Consider the following 17,154-nt stretch of genomic DNA (forward strand, 5'->3'; position numbering starts at 1 on the left):
TTCATTGGTCCTTTCAAGGTTCTCAGAAGGGTCAACCCTGTGTCTTACCGTCTCCTCCTACCCAGGTCCATGCGTATTCATCCCACTTTCCACATCTCTCGTTTAAAGCCTGTTTTCTATTCTCCTTTGTCCCCAGCCAGGAAGCCACCCCCAGTACCTCGCATTATTGGTGGTCAACCAGCTTACACGGTACGCAGACTTCTGGACTTTCGCCAGCTCAGAGGGAGGAATCAGTATCTTGTTGACTGGGAGGGTTATGGCCCAGAGGAGCGGTCGTGGGTGCCTGCTCGAGATATTCTCGACCCAGACCTCATCAGGGACTTCCACCGTCGTAACCCAATTCAGGGAACGTCAGGAGCCGTTCATAGAAGAGGGGCTCCTGTAAGACTCTAGCATGCAGTGACTCTCCCAGCCACTAGGTGGTTCCAGTGGTGTATACAGTTCTTTGTGTTAGTGCTAATCAGGTTCATTTGTAACACCTGTGGACTGGTCTATTTAAGCAAGCTTCTCTCAGTGAATTATGTTCAGTCTTGGACCTTTAATGGATGTATTTTTTGTTCCCGAGAAAAGCTGTTTTTTCATTTACGCAAGTATTCTGCTGCCATTTTGTTTTCTGTATCTTTTGTGGAAGCTCGGCTTCTGAGTTTTGTTGTACTTTGTTAAATACCCAGTAAACACCTTTTTTGTTCAGCAATCCAAGCCTTCTGAATGTTACTCCTCTGCTCTTGGGTCCAACTAAAATACATGTCTGCTATGGCTCAGTGAGGAAAACCTCATTCCCTCAACTGAGAGACCTGTGTTCGATCCCAGCGCTTGGCACCCCATCACATATATGTAAACAAACAATATGTATCTTTCCCTTTATTACCTTCACAGAGATATCCATTTGTTTGTCAGCAAAAGTTTGTCAGATAACGGAAGTCTAAAGATCATACTTTCACATTTTTCTTGTCTAATTTAAGTTTTTAGTTTTACTAAAAGTCCATCTTGTCAGTGGTGAATTACCCCTTCAGTTTGCTTCTTCAGAAATCTTCACTCTATCACGCTTTCGCAGTTTCTGTAGTATATAGCATGCACATTTTCTGTAAGCATGGAAATCCCGGATGAGCTGTGATACATTTGCCAAAGTGTGTGTTATACAATAGAGCTCACTGCCCTGAATACTGAATCCTATAATAGAAAGTGTTCAACTTTACCTTCAATTTGCTGTGTAATAAATACATCAGAAGAAATAATCACTCAACTCAGTATTTAATTGGACTGACAAGATTTAAGACATAAGACACTGCATTATTAAATTGTTTCTCAATGCGTACAGGCATTTTGATTATACTAGTGTTGTATTTAAACACTGCATTTTTCCTGTGTGAGAGATAATACTTCTTAGTTGAGATTCACAGTTTCATTGCAATTTGGCAAATCTATGCTTTTATCCAAAGTGACTTACATTGCATTCAAGGTGCATATTTGATTGTTTCATGCTTTCCCTGGAAATCAAACCCGTGACCTTGGCGTTGCTACCACTGCCTTCTACTGTATGAGCTACAGGATAGCTGAATATGAAATAACACTCTCGTCAAGCCTTTTCATGGGAACTGTAAGAAAACAGTGGTTCCTAATGCAGACTGGATTTCTAAAAATGTACATTCTAAATAGACAAGACTGTCTGTTTAAAGGGGAACTCAAAACCAAAGAGGTCTGGCCGGTTTAGAAGATGAGCTCTGTTTAAACATTCTCTCCTGTGCTTCTTCAAGCACTGCAAAAGAACTTATTTGATGAATGCCTTCAGTTTAATAAACCCAAAACAAATTGACTGCATTGGTGGGGAAAGTGCTCTGCTCTACCTAACCTTATCTGAACTGAACGTTTTATCACTCATTACATGCTCTTCCTGAAGCTCTCAAGGTCAGGTTCTCTCACTAATACAGAACAATCCGGGCGCTCATTTAAAATCATTTCAAATGGTTTATCACCTTTCATGAACCAAAACAAAATTTGACTCAAATTGTTCTCCACCACACATACATAGTCCTCACCACCTATAGCGATTTCTACATTTTTGAGATTTAGGATTTCAACCTGTCACAGTGCTTACTGCAGGCTTTTAGTTTGACATGGCTAAATTAAGTTTGTTCTAATCATAAAACTTAATTTACATGGAAATTCAAATACCAAAAATCGCAGGACACAATCTAAAATTCTCTGGATTAATTTAGATGTGGTAGTGTTTGTGTTACTGTCACTGTGTGTGTGATTTCCACGAAGTCAGACAGTCGTCTGTTTGCAAACAGTAGGTGAGTATTTTACATATGTTAAAAAAGCCTTCTGCTAAACTTGCACACTACACACTGGCCTGTTTCATGGTGCAACCGCAAGTAAGCAGCATGTTTAAATTTAGGTGCCCATTGAACAGCACAGTATTAAAACGCAGCTTGACTGTAAAGATATGCAATTTAACCCTTTTCCTGACTAAATCAGCTTAAAATACATAAATGCACAAAAACAAATGATCTTCACAGCGTCAAACCTTGTGCTTCTGAATAAATCTTTATTGTTGACAGAAACGCTTAAGTGAATGATTCAAAGTGTCACTCATTGGAACAGTTGCTTTTTTCTTTTTCAATGAATCGGTGCATGTGCATGAGTAACTCATTCAAAAAAATTCATATACACACACATTTTTTTTTTATAGTTTGTTGCTGGTTTTGGCAGTGATTTTTGTTTTGTTTTTGGAAACAGTGTCTTATACCAACAATGCACTTTATTTGCTCAAAAACACAGTAAAAACTGTACTATTTTTAAATATTATTAGAATTATGAGAACAGTTTAATATATTTTAAAAAGCTATTTATTCACGCAGTGGCAAAGCTGGATTTTTGTTACCTGATTATTACATGTCTTCTGTATTAGATAATCATCTGAATATGCTCATAGTGGTGCTCAAGAAGCATTTTATTTTATTACCACAGTTAAAATTGGTTGTGCTGATTAATATGCGAAAACCGCACAAATTTGTGGATTCTTTGATGACTAGAACATTCAAAATAACATTTATTTGAAACAGAAATCTTTTGGAACATTATAATTGTCTTCACTGTCACTGCAAATTGTGTCATTCAATAACAGAATCTAATAGAGATCTAATAGCGAGATTCTAATGGAGCAGGACTGTGGAATGTTTTGGAGACGTCATGAAAGCAAAGACTAAAGAGCAGCGAGACAACATTGATGGCATGTATGGTCATGTGTGCTCACTGGGATGATCAAAGACGTTTAAAAATCAGATGGCGAACAGATTTCAAAAAACTATCCCAAGATGTCCGGTGTCCACAATGGGGTGTATCAGAAGCTGAAACAGCAGCAGCTGGCCTCGGAATGGTTGGATGTTTGTGAGCATGTGTGTTTAAGTGAGCGTTTGATCATTTTCTAAGGGCTTTCCTCACGATGACTCACCTCTCAGTGGGAGGGACCTGATACATTTTCCTTTTGTCAGCTGTTCTTAGATCAGCATAGAGTAATGTGTTAGTGCAGATGTGAGATGGTGGGCTGTAAACTAGAAGAGTGGACTTGAAGAGATTATGTGTGTGTGAGTTTCTTAAAGAAGGCTATACTCACAGAGAACTGAATGTAATTATGCATGATAATAAGCTTTTTGTCTATGATGAAGTACTCTCTCCAGTTGTAGCTTAATATGCAAAGACAATGGCACTGGAAAAAGGTGAAAATGGGCAGTTTGTCCATCTGTGAGCTACTTCTACCTGCTCGAACAGTTAACACTGTATCATCAGATTTTTCAGTCTTTCTACTTCAAAATGTTCAAACAAACAATGTTAATATGACGGGAGATTTAAAAAAAATTACAGTTCAAATCTGTGTAAAAGAAAAATGAAATGGCACGGTTGCATTATCAAATGCATTTTTATATCAGTTTTGTATTTGTTAGCATTATCTGGTAGGGTTAGGCTTGGATTTGGAGTAGGGCATATTTCCAACATGATAACTTTAACTTTTAGCAACAGCCACTGATATTTCAATTCTGAACCACGACAATACATATCTATATCAATGTAGTGTGCCAGAGTTTAGATGAGGTTTAGTGAACCTGTTTTTTAGCACTACTCAGTGGACATTTCTCTTTGAGACATTTACATTTAGAAATTTTGCAGATGCTTCTATCCAAAGTCGCTCACTCACAGATCTCAGACTTCTGGAGGGGATGTAGCTTTGTAATAGTGAATGGAAGTAGGGTGCTGAGCCTGTGGCTGTTCTATAAGCAAACATCAGTGTCTTGAATTTGATGCGAGCTGCAACAGGGAGCCAGTGCAATGAGATAAAGAAAGGTGTAATGTGGGCTCTTTTGGATTGGTTCATTGAAGACCAATTGTGCTGCTGCATTCTGAATCATTTGTAGAGGTTTAATTATGGTTGCAGGAAGTCCAGCCAGAAGAGCATTGCAATACACCAGCCTAGAAATGACAAGGGCCTGGATAAGAAGTTGTGCAGCATGCTCTATAAGAAAGGATTTGATCTTTCTGATGTTGTGTAATTCAAATCTCGAAGATCAAGCAGTGTTTGAAATGTTCTCTTTGAATGTCAGCTGGCTGTCGAAGATTACACCATGACTTATGACCGAAGTTGATGGGGTAAATGTAGACAAACCTAGCTGGATGGTAAAATAGTGCTGTAGAGCTGGAGTGGCTGGGAAGACAAGAAGCTCAGGCCAAGTTCCATGCTGAGATGTCTGATAGGCAACCTGAGATCTGGGCAGGTACTGTTGGATCATCTGGTTGAAATGAAAGGTAGAGCTGTGTGTCATCAGCACAGCAGTGGTAGGAGAAGACATGTGCCTGTATGATGGGACCCAGTGATGTAGTGTATGTGGAGAACAGGAGGAGACTGATCCCCGAGGAACCCCAGTGACCAGTTGATGTGTTTTAGATACCTCTCCTCTCCAGACCACCCTGAAAGACCTACCATTGAGGTAGGATTCAAACCAGCTTAATGGAATACCTGTGATGCCCAGTGATGAGAGGGTGGACAGGAGGATCTGATGGTTGACAGTATCATAAGCAGCAGAGTAGAGCAGTCTACGTTAAGTGGCCTCTCCTGAAATCTGACTGGTTAGCGTCCAGTTTGTTGTTCTATGATAGAAACAGAGTTACCTGGTTGGAAAAAAACCTATTAAAGTGTTTTCGCTATGAATGGAAGGAGAGAGAGAGGTCTATAGTTTTCAAATGAGAAGTGTTCAAATGTAGGTTTTTCTAGCAGTGGGGTTACCTGAGCCTGCTTGAATGCAGTGGGGAAAGTTCCTTTGAAGAGAGATGTGTTTATGATGTGTGTGAGTGCTGTTAAGAGTGTGGGAGAGATGGACGTGCATTAAGGTACTTAAAAACATACAGAGGTACATATTTTTATGAGACCAGATTGAAAATGGTATACTTAAAGTCTGCTTAGTTGGAACAACTAATTTTGTGCATTTTAATTTGAATAGTTTACCCAAAAATGAAAATTACCCCATATTTTACTCACCCCAAAGCTATCCTAGGTGTATATGATCTTATTCTTTCAAAAACGATCATTCTGCTTCAGAGGACATGTGACATGTGATTACAGAGCTTCAAAATAATGGCCACTATTCACAAGAATTACCAAGCTTGGAAGAGTCATGATAAAAAAAAAAAGGTTGTGTTTGTCTGAAAAAGAAAGTCATATACACCTAGGATGGCTTTTGGGTAAGTAAAATATGAAGTAATTTTCATTTTGAGGGTGCCTCTAATTTTAATTTGTTGTGCTAAAGTGGAACTATTGCAAGTATACTTCAGGCATACATTCTTGCATTTAGGCCAATATGATTCAAAGATCATACAATCCTTATCAATAATGACATTAAAACACAATCTAGGCATAACATTTAGATATTTTTATTGCACAGAAATAGTACTGCAAGTAAAGTAATTATAATATTTATATCAATTAGTCTCGAGTGATATGTCAGTAAACCTGTTAATAGTATTTTTCATACACTTAGTATGAAGTATATGTTTTTTACATATTACTTTTTAATAGGGCAAATATGCAACCGAAATGTTAATTTATTTTTATTTTTATTAAACCTAGTCTAGAAATATAGTAGACCAAAATTAGAACAATATATTTTCACCAGTTAAAAATTGTCAGTTATTTCTATATTTTGCTGCAGTGTGTCCAAACATAATTTTTTACATTAATTGTAATAATCCAGTGAGATTTTTGTCTGACAACAACCAGTGCTCCACACAGAGATCTGATCTCATCATCGTATAATCTGTCTGGAATGACATAAAGAAACAGAACAAAATGAGACAGACTAAATCCAGAAGAACTGTGGAGAACAACATCTCAAGGATGCTTCAAGAACCCTATCTGCAAAGCTACTTTAAACGCATTATGATCACACCAAATGCTGATTTAATTTAGTAAATAGAAGTTAACTGATAAAGAAAATCTATTAATGCCATTATTTTTTGCAGTATTTGCAGCATTTTTGCACAAGTGCCTAAACTTTTAACAGTACTGTAGCTTTGCAGGTAGGTTTCTTAAAGCATCTTGGAGACATTGGCACAGTCCTTCTGGATTAAGTCTGTCTCAGTTTCTTCATATCATTCCAGACAGATTGGATGATGATCAGATCAGATCTCTGTGTGGAGAACTGGCTGTTGCCAGACAAAAGTTTCACTGGATTATTACAATTAATTACAAAATGGAAATGTTTTGGAAATGTAATGTTTTGGAAATGTAAATTGATATTTCCTACTGACTCACTACAGCAAAAAAAAAAAAAAAAGATTATTTTTTAGCTGTTGAAGATACTATTATTCTAATAAATTCAGACACCACTGCAGCCATTCCCACCTAATGGTCTGTTCATCCAACCAATAGCAAACAGGGGGGCATTCAAGAAACCGTATGCAAATACTGACTTTTGCGATTCTGTTTGTTGTAAGAAGTGCTGCTTAAATCACAAAAAATCTCCTGTAGCTGTTAATACATCTGTGTGTGAAATGCATGTCTATATTTGCAGTGTATGTAAGTGTGCGCCTTTCTAGTATGGATGTGTGTATGTATGTGTGTATAGGGCTGTAGGAAATGGAGGCCTTTATCATTCCCTGTGCAGGCTTACCTCCCCGTCTCTAAGCAACGGTTGCCAAGCAGCCCGTATAGCTGGAGCAGAACGAGAGAATGAAGAGAATGAGCACGAGAGAGAGTCTGTTTAGCTGAAGGACATCCTACACACACACACACACACATGCGTCAGGAAACGAACACATGGGTTATCTTGTGTGTGTATTTGAGACCACATTGCTGGTTCTGAAGGACAGAGCGCGTGTGTATCCGTGAGTTCTGAATGTTCCATCGGAGTCTCTCAGCCAGAGAACGTGTGTGTGTGTGTGTGAGAAATGCAGGTGTGTGTCTTGCTCTGAGAGACGTGTCTGTAATCACTAAGTGGTTTATCGTCTTTTTTTAGGATAAAGCACAAACTGTTACAGGAATTAGCCACTTGACAACACTGACAGGTTTACGGTGTGTTTGAGCGTCGCATACGGAGTGTGTGTTTGTGTGTGTGTTGTGTATTAATCATCTTAATGACAGCCCTCTGTATGGAGAGAAGCGCCATTACACTGGGTCACGTTTTAAGTTTATTACATGACATAAATGAATTGATTTCATGGTTGTGTTGCACTTTTCTCTCTCTCAGGGTTGGACGACTGTTTGCTGCAGTATATGAGGACGTTTGAGAGAGAGCAGATAACCGGAGAGCAGCTGCTTCACATCACCCATCAGGAGCTGGAAGAGCTTGGCGTGACCCGCATCGGACACCAGGAGCTCATTCTGGAGGCTGTGGACTTACTCTGCGCACTGGTGTGTGTGTGTGTGTGTAAAAGAGACTGGCTGTGATAATGATGTGTTTGTTTTGTATTAATGACACAACAGACATTTTAATCAAACTCCGCTTAACACTGAATGATTAGCACCCAGCGGGGATCTCCCAACCAGTACACAAAAAGAGGAGGGAGTGTGTGGAGCGAAGGGAAGTGCGTTTTTGGTTTTGATTGGCTGAGGGAGGAATTCACACATCATAGAGAAAGCGAGAGAGAGAGCGAGGAGGAGTTATATTGAACTAGTTAACATCCTCACAGCTGTTCATGCAAATTCATCTCAGAAGCTGGATTCAGGTTTTTAAGAGCGGACAGCAATAAATATAAATGGGGTCTAAAGCAATTGGAGATCTGATAATAGATGACAGCAAATGTTTCAAACATGATTGAAATAGCTTTCAAAAATAGTATATATGTACTGATGACTATTTTTGAATTTGTTTTTTTTTTCAATTGTTTTGTTGAAATTTAAAAAACTAAAAAGTGGAATTTAAAAATGTAAAAAAAAGGATTTTGACATGTTCTTTTTTACATTTTAGTTCATTTAAATTTATATTAAATTGTAATTTATTATATTTCCATTTTAGTCAGTAATTTTAGTATTTTTTTAATGATTTTGAGTTATATATTTATTTATCATTTAAATTTAAAACGAAACCAACTTCTAATTTCACTCATTTCATTTTTTTTAATAGTAGCAAACAATAACACCATTGTCAAGATGGTATCTTATAAATTAAAATCACCCATCTGTCAATCACTTAGCTACAATGAGGGGTTTTAAATTTGCATTTTATATCTGGCTTTAAAAGAAAATAATACTTGATAAAGTTCTTACCTTACAAGACCTAACAGAAACATTTCAGCATGCCTGATATTAACATGCAGTGACACAGACCATGTTAGGCACACCCAAAGATCATTAAATGCATGAATTAAATTCAGCTTAAAAAATCGACTTAATTTTTCAGCAGTTTACACAATACAAAAATAAAAAATGCATTATAGATTCTCACTGGAATATATTATTGGGTATTGTGAGGTGAACAGAATGAAAAAAACAAAAACATACAAAAGTGGAAGTAAAGCACAAAGGCTGCCCTCTGAAGCACCATCTCAAAGTCTTTTTCTCCTCATAAATGTTGCATTAAGCCTTCTTTAAAACAAGAGTCACCTGTCACCAGATCATTCCTAAATCCTCACAGGATTGTGCTGACCTTCCAGGGTTTGTTCTTTTAAAATCTTTTTCTTTGCTTTGGGTTTCTGCAATTTTTTCTATCACACATAGCGACCTGAAAATGTATTTCGATTCTAAAGATGCCTCGGAGAGCTTTTAAGAAGGTGCCATGAACAACATCAAAGATCTTACTGTTGAACCTATTTATGTAAGGATCTATTTATAATAACGGTTTGAACATTTAATGGGTGTCTGCATATTAATATGCATTGTGGCTCTAATTTATGCAGGGCTTAGATAAGAGAACAGTCACGACTGTAGAAAATGACACGTCAGAGCTGCAGGTACCAACAAACACCATATAAAGAAAAAAATCGAGAGTCGGAAAACCCCTCCTGTCTATAAATGAGCGATGTTGTGTTGAGCTGATTAATACTATAAACAAACCTAAAAGAAATGTGAGAAAATCTTCTGGTTGCCACTAAAAGCTTTGAAACAGTCAGTTGTGAACCAGAATGGTCCAATGATTGAACTATTCAACTGATCGATTCACAGAAATGATGGGTCTCCAAGCAGCAGTTCAGAGAAAACGACATTTATTCTGAGTAATGCCTTTGCCAGATATGAATGGAGACTTGATTGTGCTTTATTTTATTTCACGGTGTAGGCAGTCTTTTATTTCTGAGTAATTTTGTTAGTGTGTAGTGATGACCCTCTGTACATGCTGCGAGAATGCAGTTTGATGGGTTTTTCTTCTGCTTACACTTAAACAGTGTCTCAACGACAAAATCAACCATAAGACTGCTTTGGTTTACTAACTGAAACCTTCTTTGACAAAAAAGGTATTGGAATTTGTTGTAAAAAGAACATTTTCAAATTTATGTATCCATTTTATTTCTTAAATTTATTTGCACAATGGCAATCTTTATCAGCCATTACACCAGTCTTCAGTGTCACGCGATCCTTCAGAAATCATTCTAATATGCTGATTTTGTGCATTTAAAGGGTTACTCCACACTAAAATGTTCCAAACCCGTAAAAGCTTTGTTCATCTTTGGAACACAATTCAAGATATTTTGGATGAAAACTGTGAGGCTTGAGACTATCCCATTGACTGCCAACTATATAAGAATACTCCGTCTGTCATCAGTGGTTCAATCTGAAGCAACAAGAATACTTTTTGTATGCAAAGAAAATAAAAACAGCAACATTTATTCAATTATTTGTCTCCTCTGTGTCTCTCTGCATCACCGTAGACGTCTTTTTGTTTAAATTATGGTTGCTGAATAAAATAAGAAAAAAAATCTTACTTGTGAACTTATGAATGGTCAACATTTTTTTTCTCCTGTTGCAGAACTATGGCCTAGAAACAGAGAATTTGCGGACTTTGTCGCACAAACTCAATGCTTCCGCTAAGAACCTGCAGAACTTCATCACAGGCCGCCGCCGCGGGGGTCATTATGACGGACGGGTGTCACGGCGCCTTCCCAACGACTTCCTGACATCAGTTGTTGACCTCATCGGAGCAGCTAAAAATCTACTAGCCTGGCTGGACAGGTACTTAAACAGATCTAAACAGGGCATGAACTCACCTGGGCTGAACAGAACAAACTTGAACGCTACATTAAATCACAGGATTTAATGAGACTGCAATCAGACTTGATCGTAGGCTTACTGAATCAAAACGGAGTCAAACTGGCTGCCCAAACTTACTAGATATTTTGCTCAAAGTGAAAACTATTCGCTAACTTTTTTTGGTTTTGAGTCTAGCCCGGGTCATGTCATGTTTAAAATGTGAAAGGAAAAGAAAAAAGTAGCTCTTGATGATTGGTATGGATAGTTGTTTGTGTTCATCTCTTCGTGTGTGTGTGTTTTGCTTTGTTTGCAGGTCTCCATTTGTCAGTGTTTCTGAGTACTCAGTGCTGAAGAACAACATTGTTCAGCTCTGTCTAGAGCTAACCACCATAGTACAGCAGGTGTGTGTGTGTGTGTGTGTGTGTGTGTGAGAGAGAGAGCGTTTTGGTATTAAACGCACACACAAACAGCAGAGTAATTTATTATTATTTTAATGTAGGTGTTTCTCTTTTCCTCTCAGGATTGCACAGTGTATGAAACAGAGAATAAGATTCTACATGTGGTGAGTGTTTCTCAAGCTATACACGCCTGCTTTTCACACACACACACACACACACATGTACACTCCCTATTAACTGTATTGTATTGAAAACATCTTATTTTGATTAACACAGGCAACTTACTTTAACTCTGTAATGCAATAAAAATTAAAGCCATATGGAAAACCTAAATGAAAGTCACATATTTGTTAAACCCCTTTAGTCGTGTATTGTTTGATTTGTATAAAAAACGCAAAGCAAAGAAAATGTCCTTTAAGATGCGAACATACACATCTGCTAAAGGCAGGTTAGAAGACTTAATTTTATAATATACTTTTACTATACAGTAATTGCAAAGTCTTTTACAAGTATAGTGAAGAAGCACACGCTCACACACTTTTCTCACTCACGCAGTATTTAAAAGTATATTTCAAGTAAAACGTGCTCGTGGAGTCACATGTATCTAGCCTGCTCTCAAGCAAAAATCTGTTATGTGTGTGTTTAGCCTAAGGTTGGATATCTTGAATAATGCAGATTGTGAATTTTTCTCCCTTCAGGATCACTGCCTGTAGAACAGAAAAAGAGGGAGGAAGGGAAAGATGGATGGAGACAAATAGAGAGAAAAAGATGAAAGAAATAGTATAGCATGAATAAATCTATATATAGCATACGGCTTGATATATTATACATTATGGGTACATTTGATGATGCTGAATGCCTTTCATGTTAATGGTTCGTGCAGTATCGCCAGTGCTCACTGCGTCTTTCCAGTTCAACAGCTATAATTAGATTGAGAGATTTACGGTAGAATCGCAAACATTGACTGACAACACTGCCTGTCTCTCTCTTATTGTCTCTCTGTCTTTATCTCTCTTTGCAGTGCAAGACTCTATCAGGTATCTGTGAGCACATTATTTCATTGTCGTCTGATTCGTTGGTGTCACAGTCCGCTCACCTAGAGGTTGTCCATCTGACGAACGTCATGCCTAGCGAAGGCTTGGTGAGTAAACAATGGCACTATCCCTTATATAACCAATAGAAATATGAGAATACGCAACTTTAAGACAACTATTTGTTGACATTTGTTCAGCATTCGTTATTGCGGCACCTCATGCATTTATGTTGGAAAAGTAACCTGAAAGTACGAGTACACAAATAACTACATCTGAATTTAAAATGAGGAAAATATGTGGTGCATAAACATACAGTATTTGGTACCTAACAACTATTTTTATTTTTCAAAAAAGCTTACAATTGTCTATGAGCTGTTTTGTACATTGTACCATCTTTAATTCAGAGTTTCACAATTGTAAATATGATTTGGTCATTCATTTGCTCAGAATTGGTATTTACAATATTTCTAAATACATGGAACTATCTGTTTGTGTGACTAATAGCAAGAATGAGAAAGCAGCTTGAAAACAATCATTGTTTTTGTAATTCCACTGAGTGACAGAAATGATACACTTTAGCACATTTTGAATAATCTCTCTAAATCTAGCTGTGATTGGTTTGATTGATTGAGTTTATGATTGACAGCGTCCTCTTTCTTCTTTTTAGGGCATGTACATCAAGTCCACATATGACGGTCTTCATGTGATCACTGGAACCACAGAGAATGTGAGTTCAAAGCTGGATTTATTCTTCACCCGTCTTGTATAAATTGCCCCAATCCAAACTGTAAAATTATAAACAGCTGTTCACCTCACTTTGTCCTGTCTGGGAATGCCAGGGTGGTCATATAAACTGTTGAATTTTTCATTTTTTATGATCAGTCTTCCACTCCGTCATCCACACTTTTAATAACATAGTTTAAATACTAAATCGCTAGATTATATTTTCCAACGTCGAGAGTACAAAATGTTTTTGAAGTAAACCCATTTTACAAAAGACAGATGCGCATACAAGCAGCTTTCCTCTCTGTCTCTCTCTCTCTCACCATATTTAGGAAGAAATGTAGAAATATGAAATTATTCGGGTAATAGTAACGGTGGTTACAGCCCCGATAAGACATGAAAATATGTTTTCAGAGTATCATGTTGTCACTAATGTTAGTGTTTTTACGTTAGCAAACTAGTGAATTTTTGGCAAACATTTGTTTTAATAACATGACTGTAAATACAAACACGTGATTGAATGTAACATAAAACAAATGATTACTTTTCATTAAAGTCTTTATTACTGTCAATAATGCTTACATTTATAGTTCACTCGGGCACCGATGTTACCGATGTTACCAATGTTCATTCTGAGGGCTATCTGGCCCTTCTTCTTACCCCTAGCCATACAACCAAAAGAGGATCGAAATAATGCAGGGAATAAACGCATGAGAAATCACAATAAACAGTCTTTTAAAAATCCAAATAGTAAAGCCCTATGTCAAGCACCTAGAGTAAACCCATGTCAATTTTAAGAGCATCATTTGTGATGCTGTGCGATAGGACTTCTTATCTGTAGGAAAAGCAGCTCTGGTTTCCTTCAGATTGTCAGTGCCCATTTCAGGCAGTGTTGCTCTATAAAGCACATGCTGTGCTGCAGCTCTTCTGTGGGGACAGCAGAACCAGGTCATCCGCATAGAGCAGGCACTTGATTTCAGAGCTGGGTAGAGTGAGGCTTGGAATGGTGGATTGTTCCAGGGCTGTTGTTAAATCATTTATGCACGTGTTCAATTAGGTTGGACTTAAGTTATAAGCCTTTTTTTTAGCTGCTAAAAAAGAACAGGATTCATTGATTTCTAACTCTTAATGCACATTTGCTGTTCAGCTAATGGAGGATCTTCCTCATCAAGACATATCAGAGCAAAAAAATCATCTGAATAATACTCTGGACTGGCGTGGTATAGTTTAATGGTTAAACATTTGAAAAGAATTGTTCAAACCCCAAAAGGTCTGAAAATGTCTACCATTGTACCCTTGAAAAAGACATTTAATTTAAGGTTGCCCCAGGCAGACTGTTATCAAATGACTACTTACTGTGTTTGAACAGATTCTGAAAATACTCTTTGAAATAAACACTTGTGTACAGAAAGAAGAAATGAGTAGAGCTGCATTTCTCAAAAGCATTGTATGCTTTGTTGATTGTAGAACACACTGGGCACTGATGCTCTCCACAATCTTCTTAGGCTTACAATGCTTTTGGGAAATGCAGCCCAGATGTGTGGGACTTTGATTAAAAGATCCTCAAACATTTTTCATAGGGAAGGTCAACATTCAAGCATGTGTGATGCTATAATAGAATTTATTTCTATAATGAGCAGGGGTTATTAATCTGTCTGTCTCTCTCTTGCAGTCTCCTGCAGATCAGTGTAAGAAGATCCATGCAGGTGACGAGGTCATTCAGGTCAATCACCAAACTGTGGTGCGTATCATTGCATCAGAGCATATGTGCAGTAATGTTTGAGCAGGCATGAATGATTATCAGCTGATGCTCAAGGGTTTTCAGGTGGATCTCCTAAAGCCTGTTATATGCATGTCTGAAAATGTCAAATTCCTTCATAAGAAATGGTATTTTTCATTAAGGAAATCATTAGCAAAATGAGACTTATTTTAGGGCCATACATATTTTTTGCTCTCTAAAAGCTTTTTCTCCCGTACACGCCATGTGGACAAAAATACGTTTATTGTGGCCACAAGTTAAGAATTTGTTTCTATGGATTAAGAATTAATTCCCTCATTATAGTCAAATTGTGGTCAAGAATGAAATATTTATTTCCACAACTTATTAATCGGTTCCCTCATTTTAGTCAAATGTGACCATTTGTTCAATAAATTACTAAAACGTGACCATGATTCTTAATTCCTAATCTGTCATAGCAGGGGACCAATCATTAATTTAATCCCCAGACACCATTGCTTTAAATTTGGTTTTTAAATCGCTTTAATTTAAATATTGTATTATACACACACACACACAGTGGTGTGAAAAAGTGTTGGCCCCCTTCCTAATTTATTTATTTTTTTGTTGTGTTTTTTTTTTTTTTATAATGTTTCATCGAACAAATTTAAATATTAATCAAAGATAACACAAGTAAGCACAACATGCAGTTTTTAAATGAAGGTTTTTCTAATGGAGGGAAAACAAAATCCAAACCTACATGGCCTTGTGTGAAAAAGTGTTTGGATACATAACTGTGGTTTATGACACCTGAGTTCAATTTCTTGAAGTAGTGATGAAGTCCGACTAAACGATATTTGTTTGTGTTAAAGTGGAACTTTTGCAAGTATACTTTAGCTATACTTTAAAAATCTTGAGATTTCAGAATCATTATTAATAGCGATATTAAAACACATTGTAAAACATGCGTCATTTTAAAACGTGCATTATCCAATAAAGAAATACTCAAAATAAAGTTACATTTTTTTTGTATGAAAGTATGAAAGAAATGTATTTGATGTCCTTTGCCATTATTTATTTAGTTATATTTTGTTTTTATTTATAAATCATCTCTATCTTTAGGTGGGCTGGCAGTTAAAGAATTTGGTCAACTGTCTCCGTGAGGATCCGAGCGGAGTCATCCTCACACTGAAGAAGAGGCCACAGAACACTCTGGGCTCCACCCCTGCACTGCTGAAGAATGCCCGCTGGAAACCACTCGCCCTGCAGGTGTGTGTGTGTGTGTGTGTGTGTGTGTGTCAGGATAGTTCAATGTGTTTGTTCAAGTGTATCCATTTAAAATGTAGTGTGTGCGAGTGTATGCGTATGAGTGCATCTCAGAGCAGTGAATGAGTTTTGTACAGCTTGTTGCCATGGCAGCCAGAGTTCCGTGGTTGCTCTGGATACAAGTATCAGACAGATGCAGTTAAAGCTTGCACATGTGTCCTCTCCTCACAGTCACGACACAGAGGAGCGGAGTGGACCTTCACTCATGAATGAATCCACTTTGGTGATCTAAAGGACATAATGCTTATTGACATAATTACAGATCAACTTATGGCGAAAGAGGATTTTAAATCCTTCCTTCCTGAATAAATAAATAATTCAAGAGCACACATATTCAATGCTTGTGAATTACTGAATGGAAGATAGTTGTTGGTGGGCTATTTGGACAAAATCATATTTCTCAATATGTCCTTTTATTTCACAGTAAAGACAGTACTCTATATCAAAATATAGGTTTTTTTGCTTTAAATATGGTCTTTATGATATCAAAATTTATCATAATTCTTGTCACCAGCGTAAGTATAAGCCTAAAAAAAAAAAAAAAAAAAAAAAAAAATGGAAGCTCACTCAGGTCATTTAGTGATGAAATATGGGACAAAACTGAAAAAAAATGCTACATTTTATAAAGTGGTCAAATTAATAAAAACAATGCTATACTTCACTGTAAATTAAAAATATATATATATATATATATATATATATATATATTTATATATATATATATCAGTGTTGTAGGTATCGCATTACAAGCAATGGTTTGTAATCACATTACTTTTTTTTCAAGTAACTAGTAAAGTGACGCATTACTTTTTAATTTTTCAAGAAAATATCTTTTTCAAAGAAACAACACTGGTTACTTTGTTTTCCCATCTATCTATTCCTGTCCCTGTGTTGAGAGAAATCAGAAGGTCAGAGGCGTTGTGTGTGAAAACAGTGTAATTCTAGACTAAATGTGAATGTGTATTAATACATATCACTTGCAGATTTAGCATTCAAAGTTACTTAAAAGCAGTGAATTGCAAAAAAAAAGATGCAAACTTGCAATAATTAAATATGTTAATACAAATGTATCTAATCCCACTTTATTTACCAAAGCCTTTGCTTTGATGATCCAGTTTAACCACACTAATAAACAAAAATGACTTTAGATAAACTGACAATTGTGCTCATTGTTTTTGATCGCCACTGAGTATTGAACCTTTTTCTGTATTCTGTACAGGCAAGAATAGCCTAAGGTTTATTCATTACACTTTTTGGTGTGACAGGCCTTTTACATTTGCTAAAAAT

At 36.9% G+C, this 17,154-nt stretch overlaps 1 protein-coding gene across 1 annotated transcript in view; it reads left to right on the top strand.

Annotated features, from left to right (window-relative positions):
* Window positions 1-17,154, top strand: part of si:ch211-26b3.4 (connector enhancer of kinase suppressor of ras 2) — a 39,151-nt gene that overhangs the window by 9,541 nt on the left and 12,456 nt on the right. The window contains exons 2-9 of the mRNA XM_043240208.1: window positions 7,737-7,900; window positions 10,449-10,651; window positions 10,983-11,070; window positions 11,190-11,231; window positions 12,089-12,208; window positions 12,769-12,828; window positions 14,497-14,565; window positions 15,664-15,810. Coding sequence (XP_043096143.1) covers window positions 7,737-7,900; window positions 10,449-10,651; window positions 10,983-11,070; window positions 11,190-11,231; window positions 12,089-12,208; window positions 12,769-12,828; window positions 14,497-14,565; window positions 15,664-15,810 — 893 coding nt within the window. The remainder of the gene's footprint in view (window positions 1-7,736; window positions 7,901-10,448; window positions 10,652-10,982; window positions 11,071-11,189; window positions 11,232-12,088; window positions 12,209-12,768; window positions 12,829-14,496; window positions 14,566-15,663; window positions 15,811-17,154) is intronic.

Source organism: Puntigrus tetrazona, chromosome 5 (assembly GCF_018831695.1).
Source record: "Puntigrus tetrazona isolate hp1 chromosome 5, ASM1883169v1, whole genome shotgun sequence".
NCBI classification, from domain to species: Eukaryota; Metazoa; Chordata; class Actinopteri; order Cypriniformes; family Cyprinidae; genus Puntigrus; species Puntigrus tetrazona.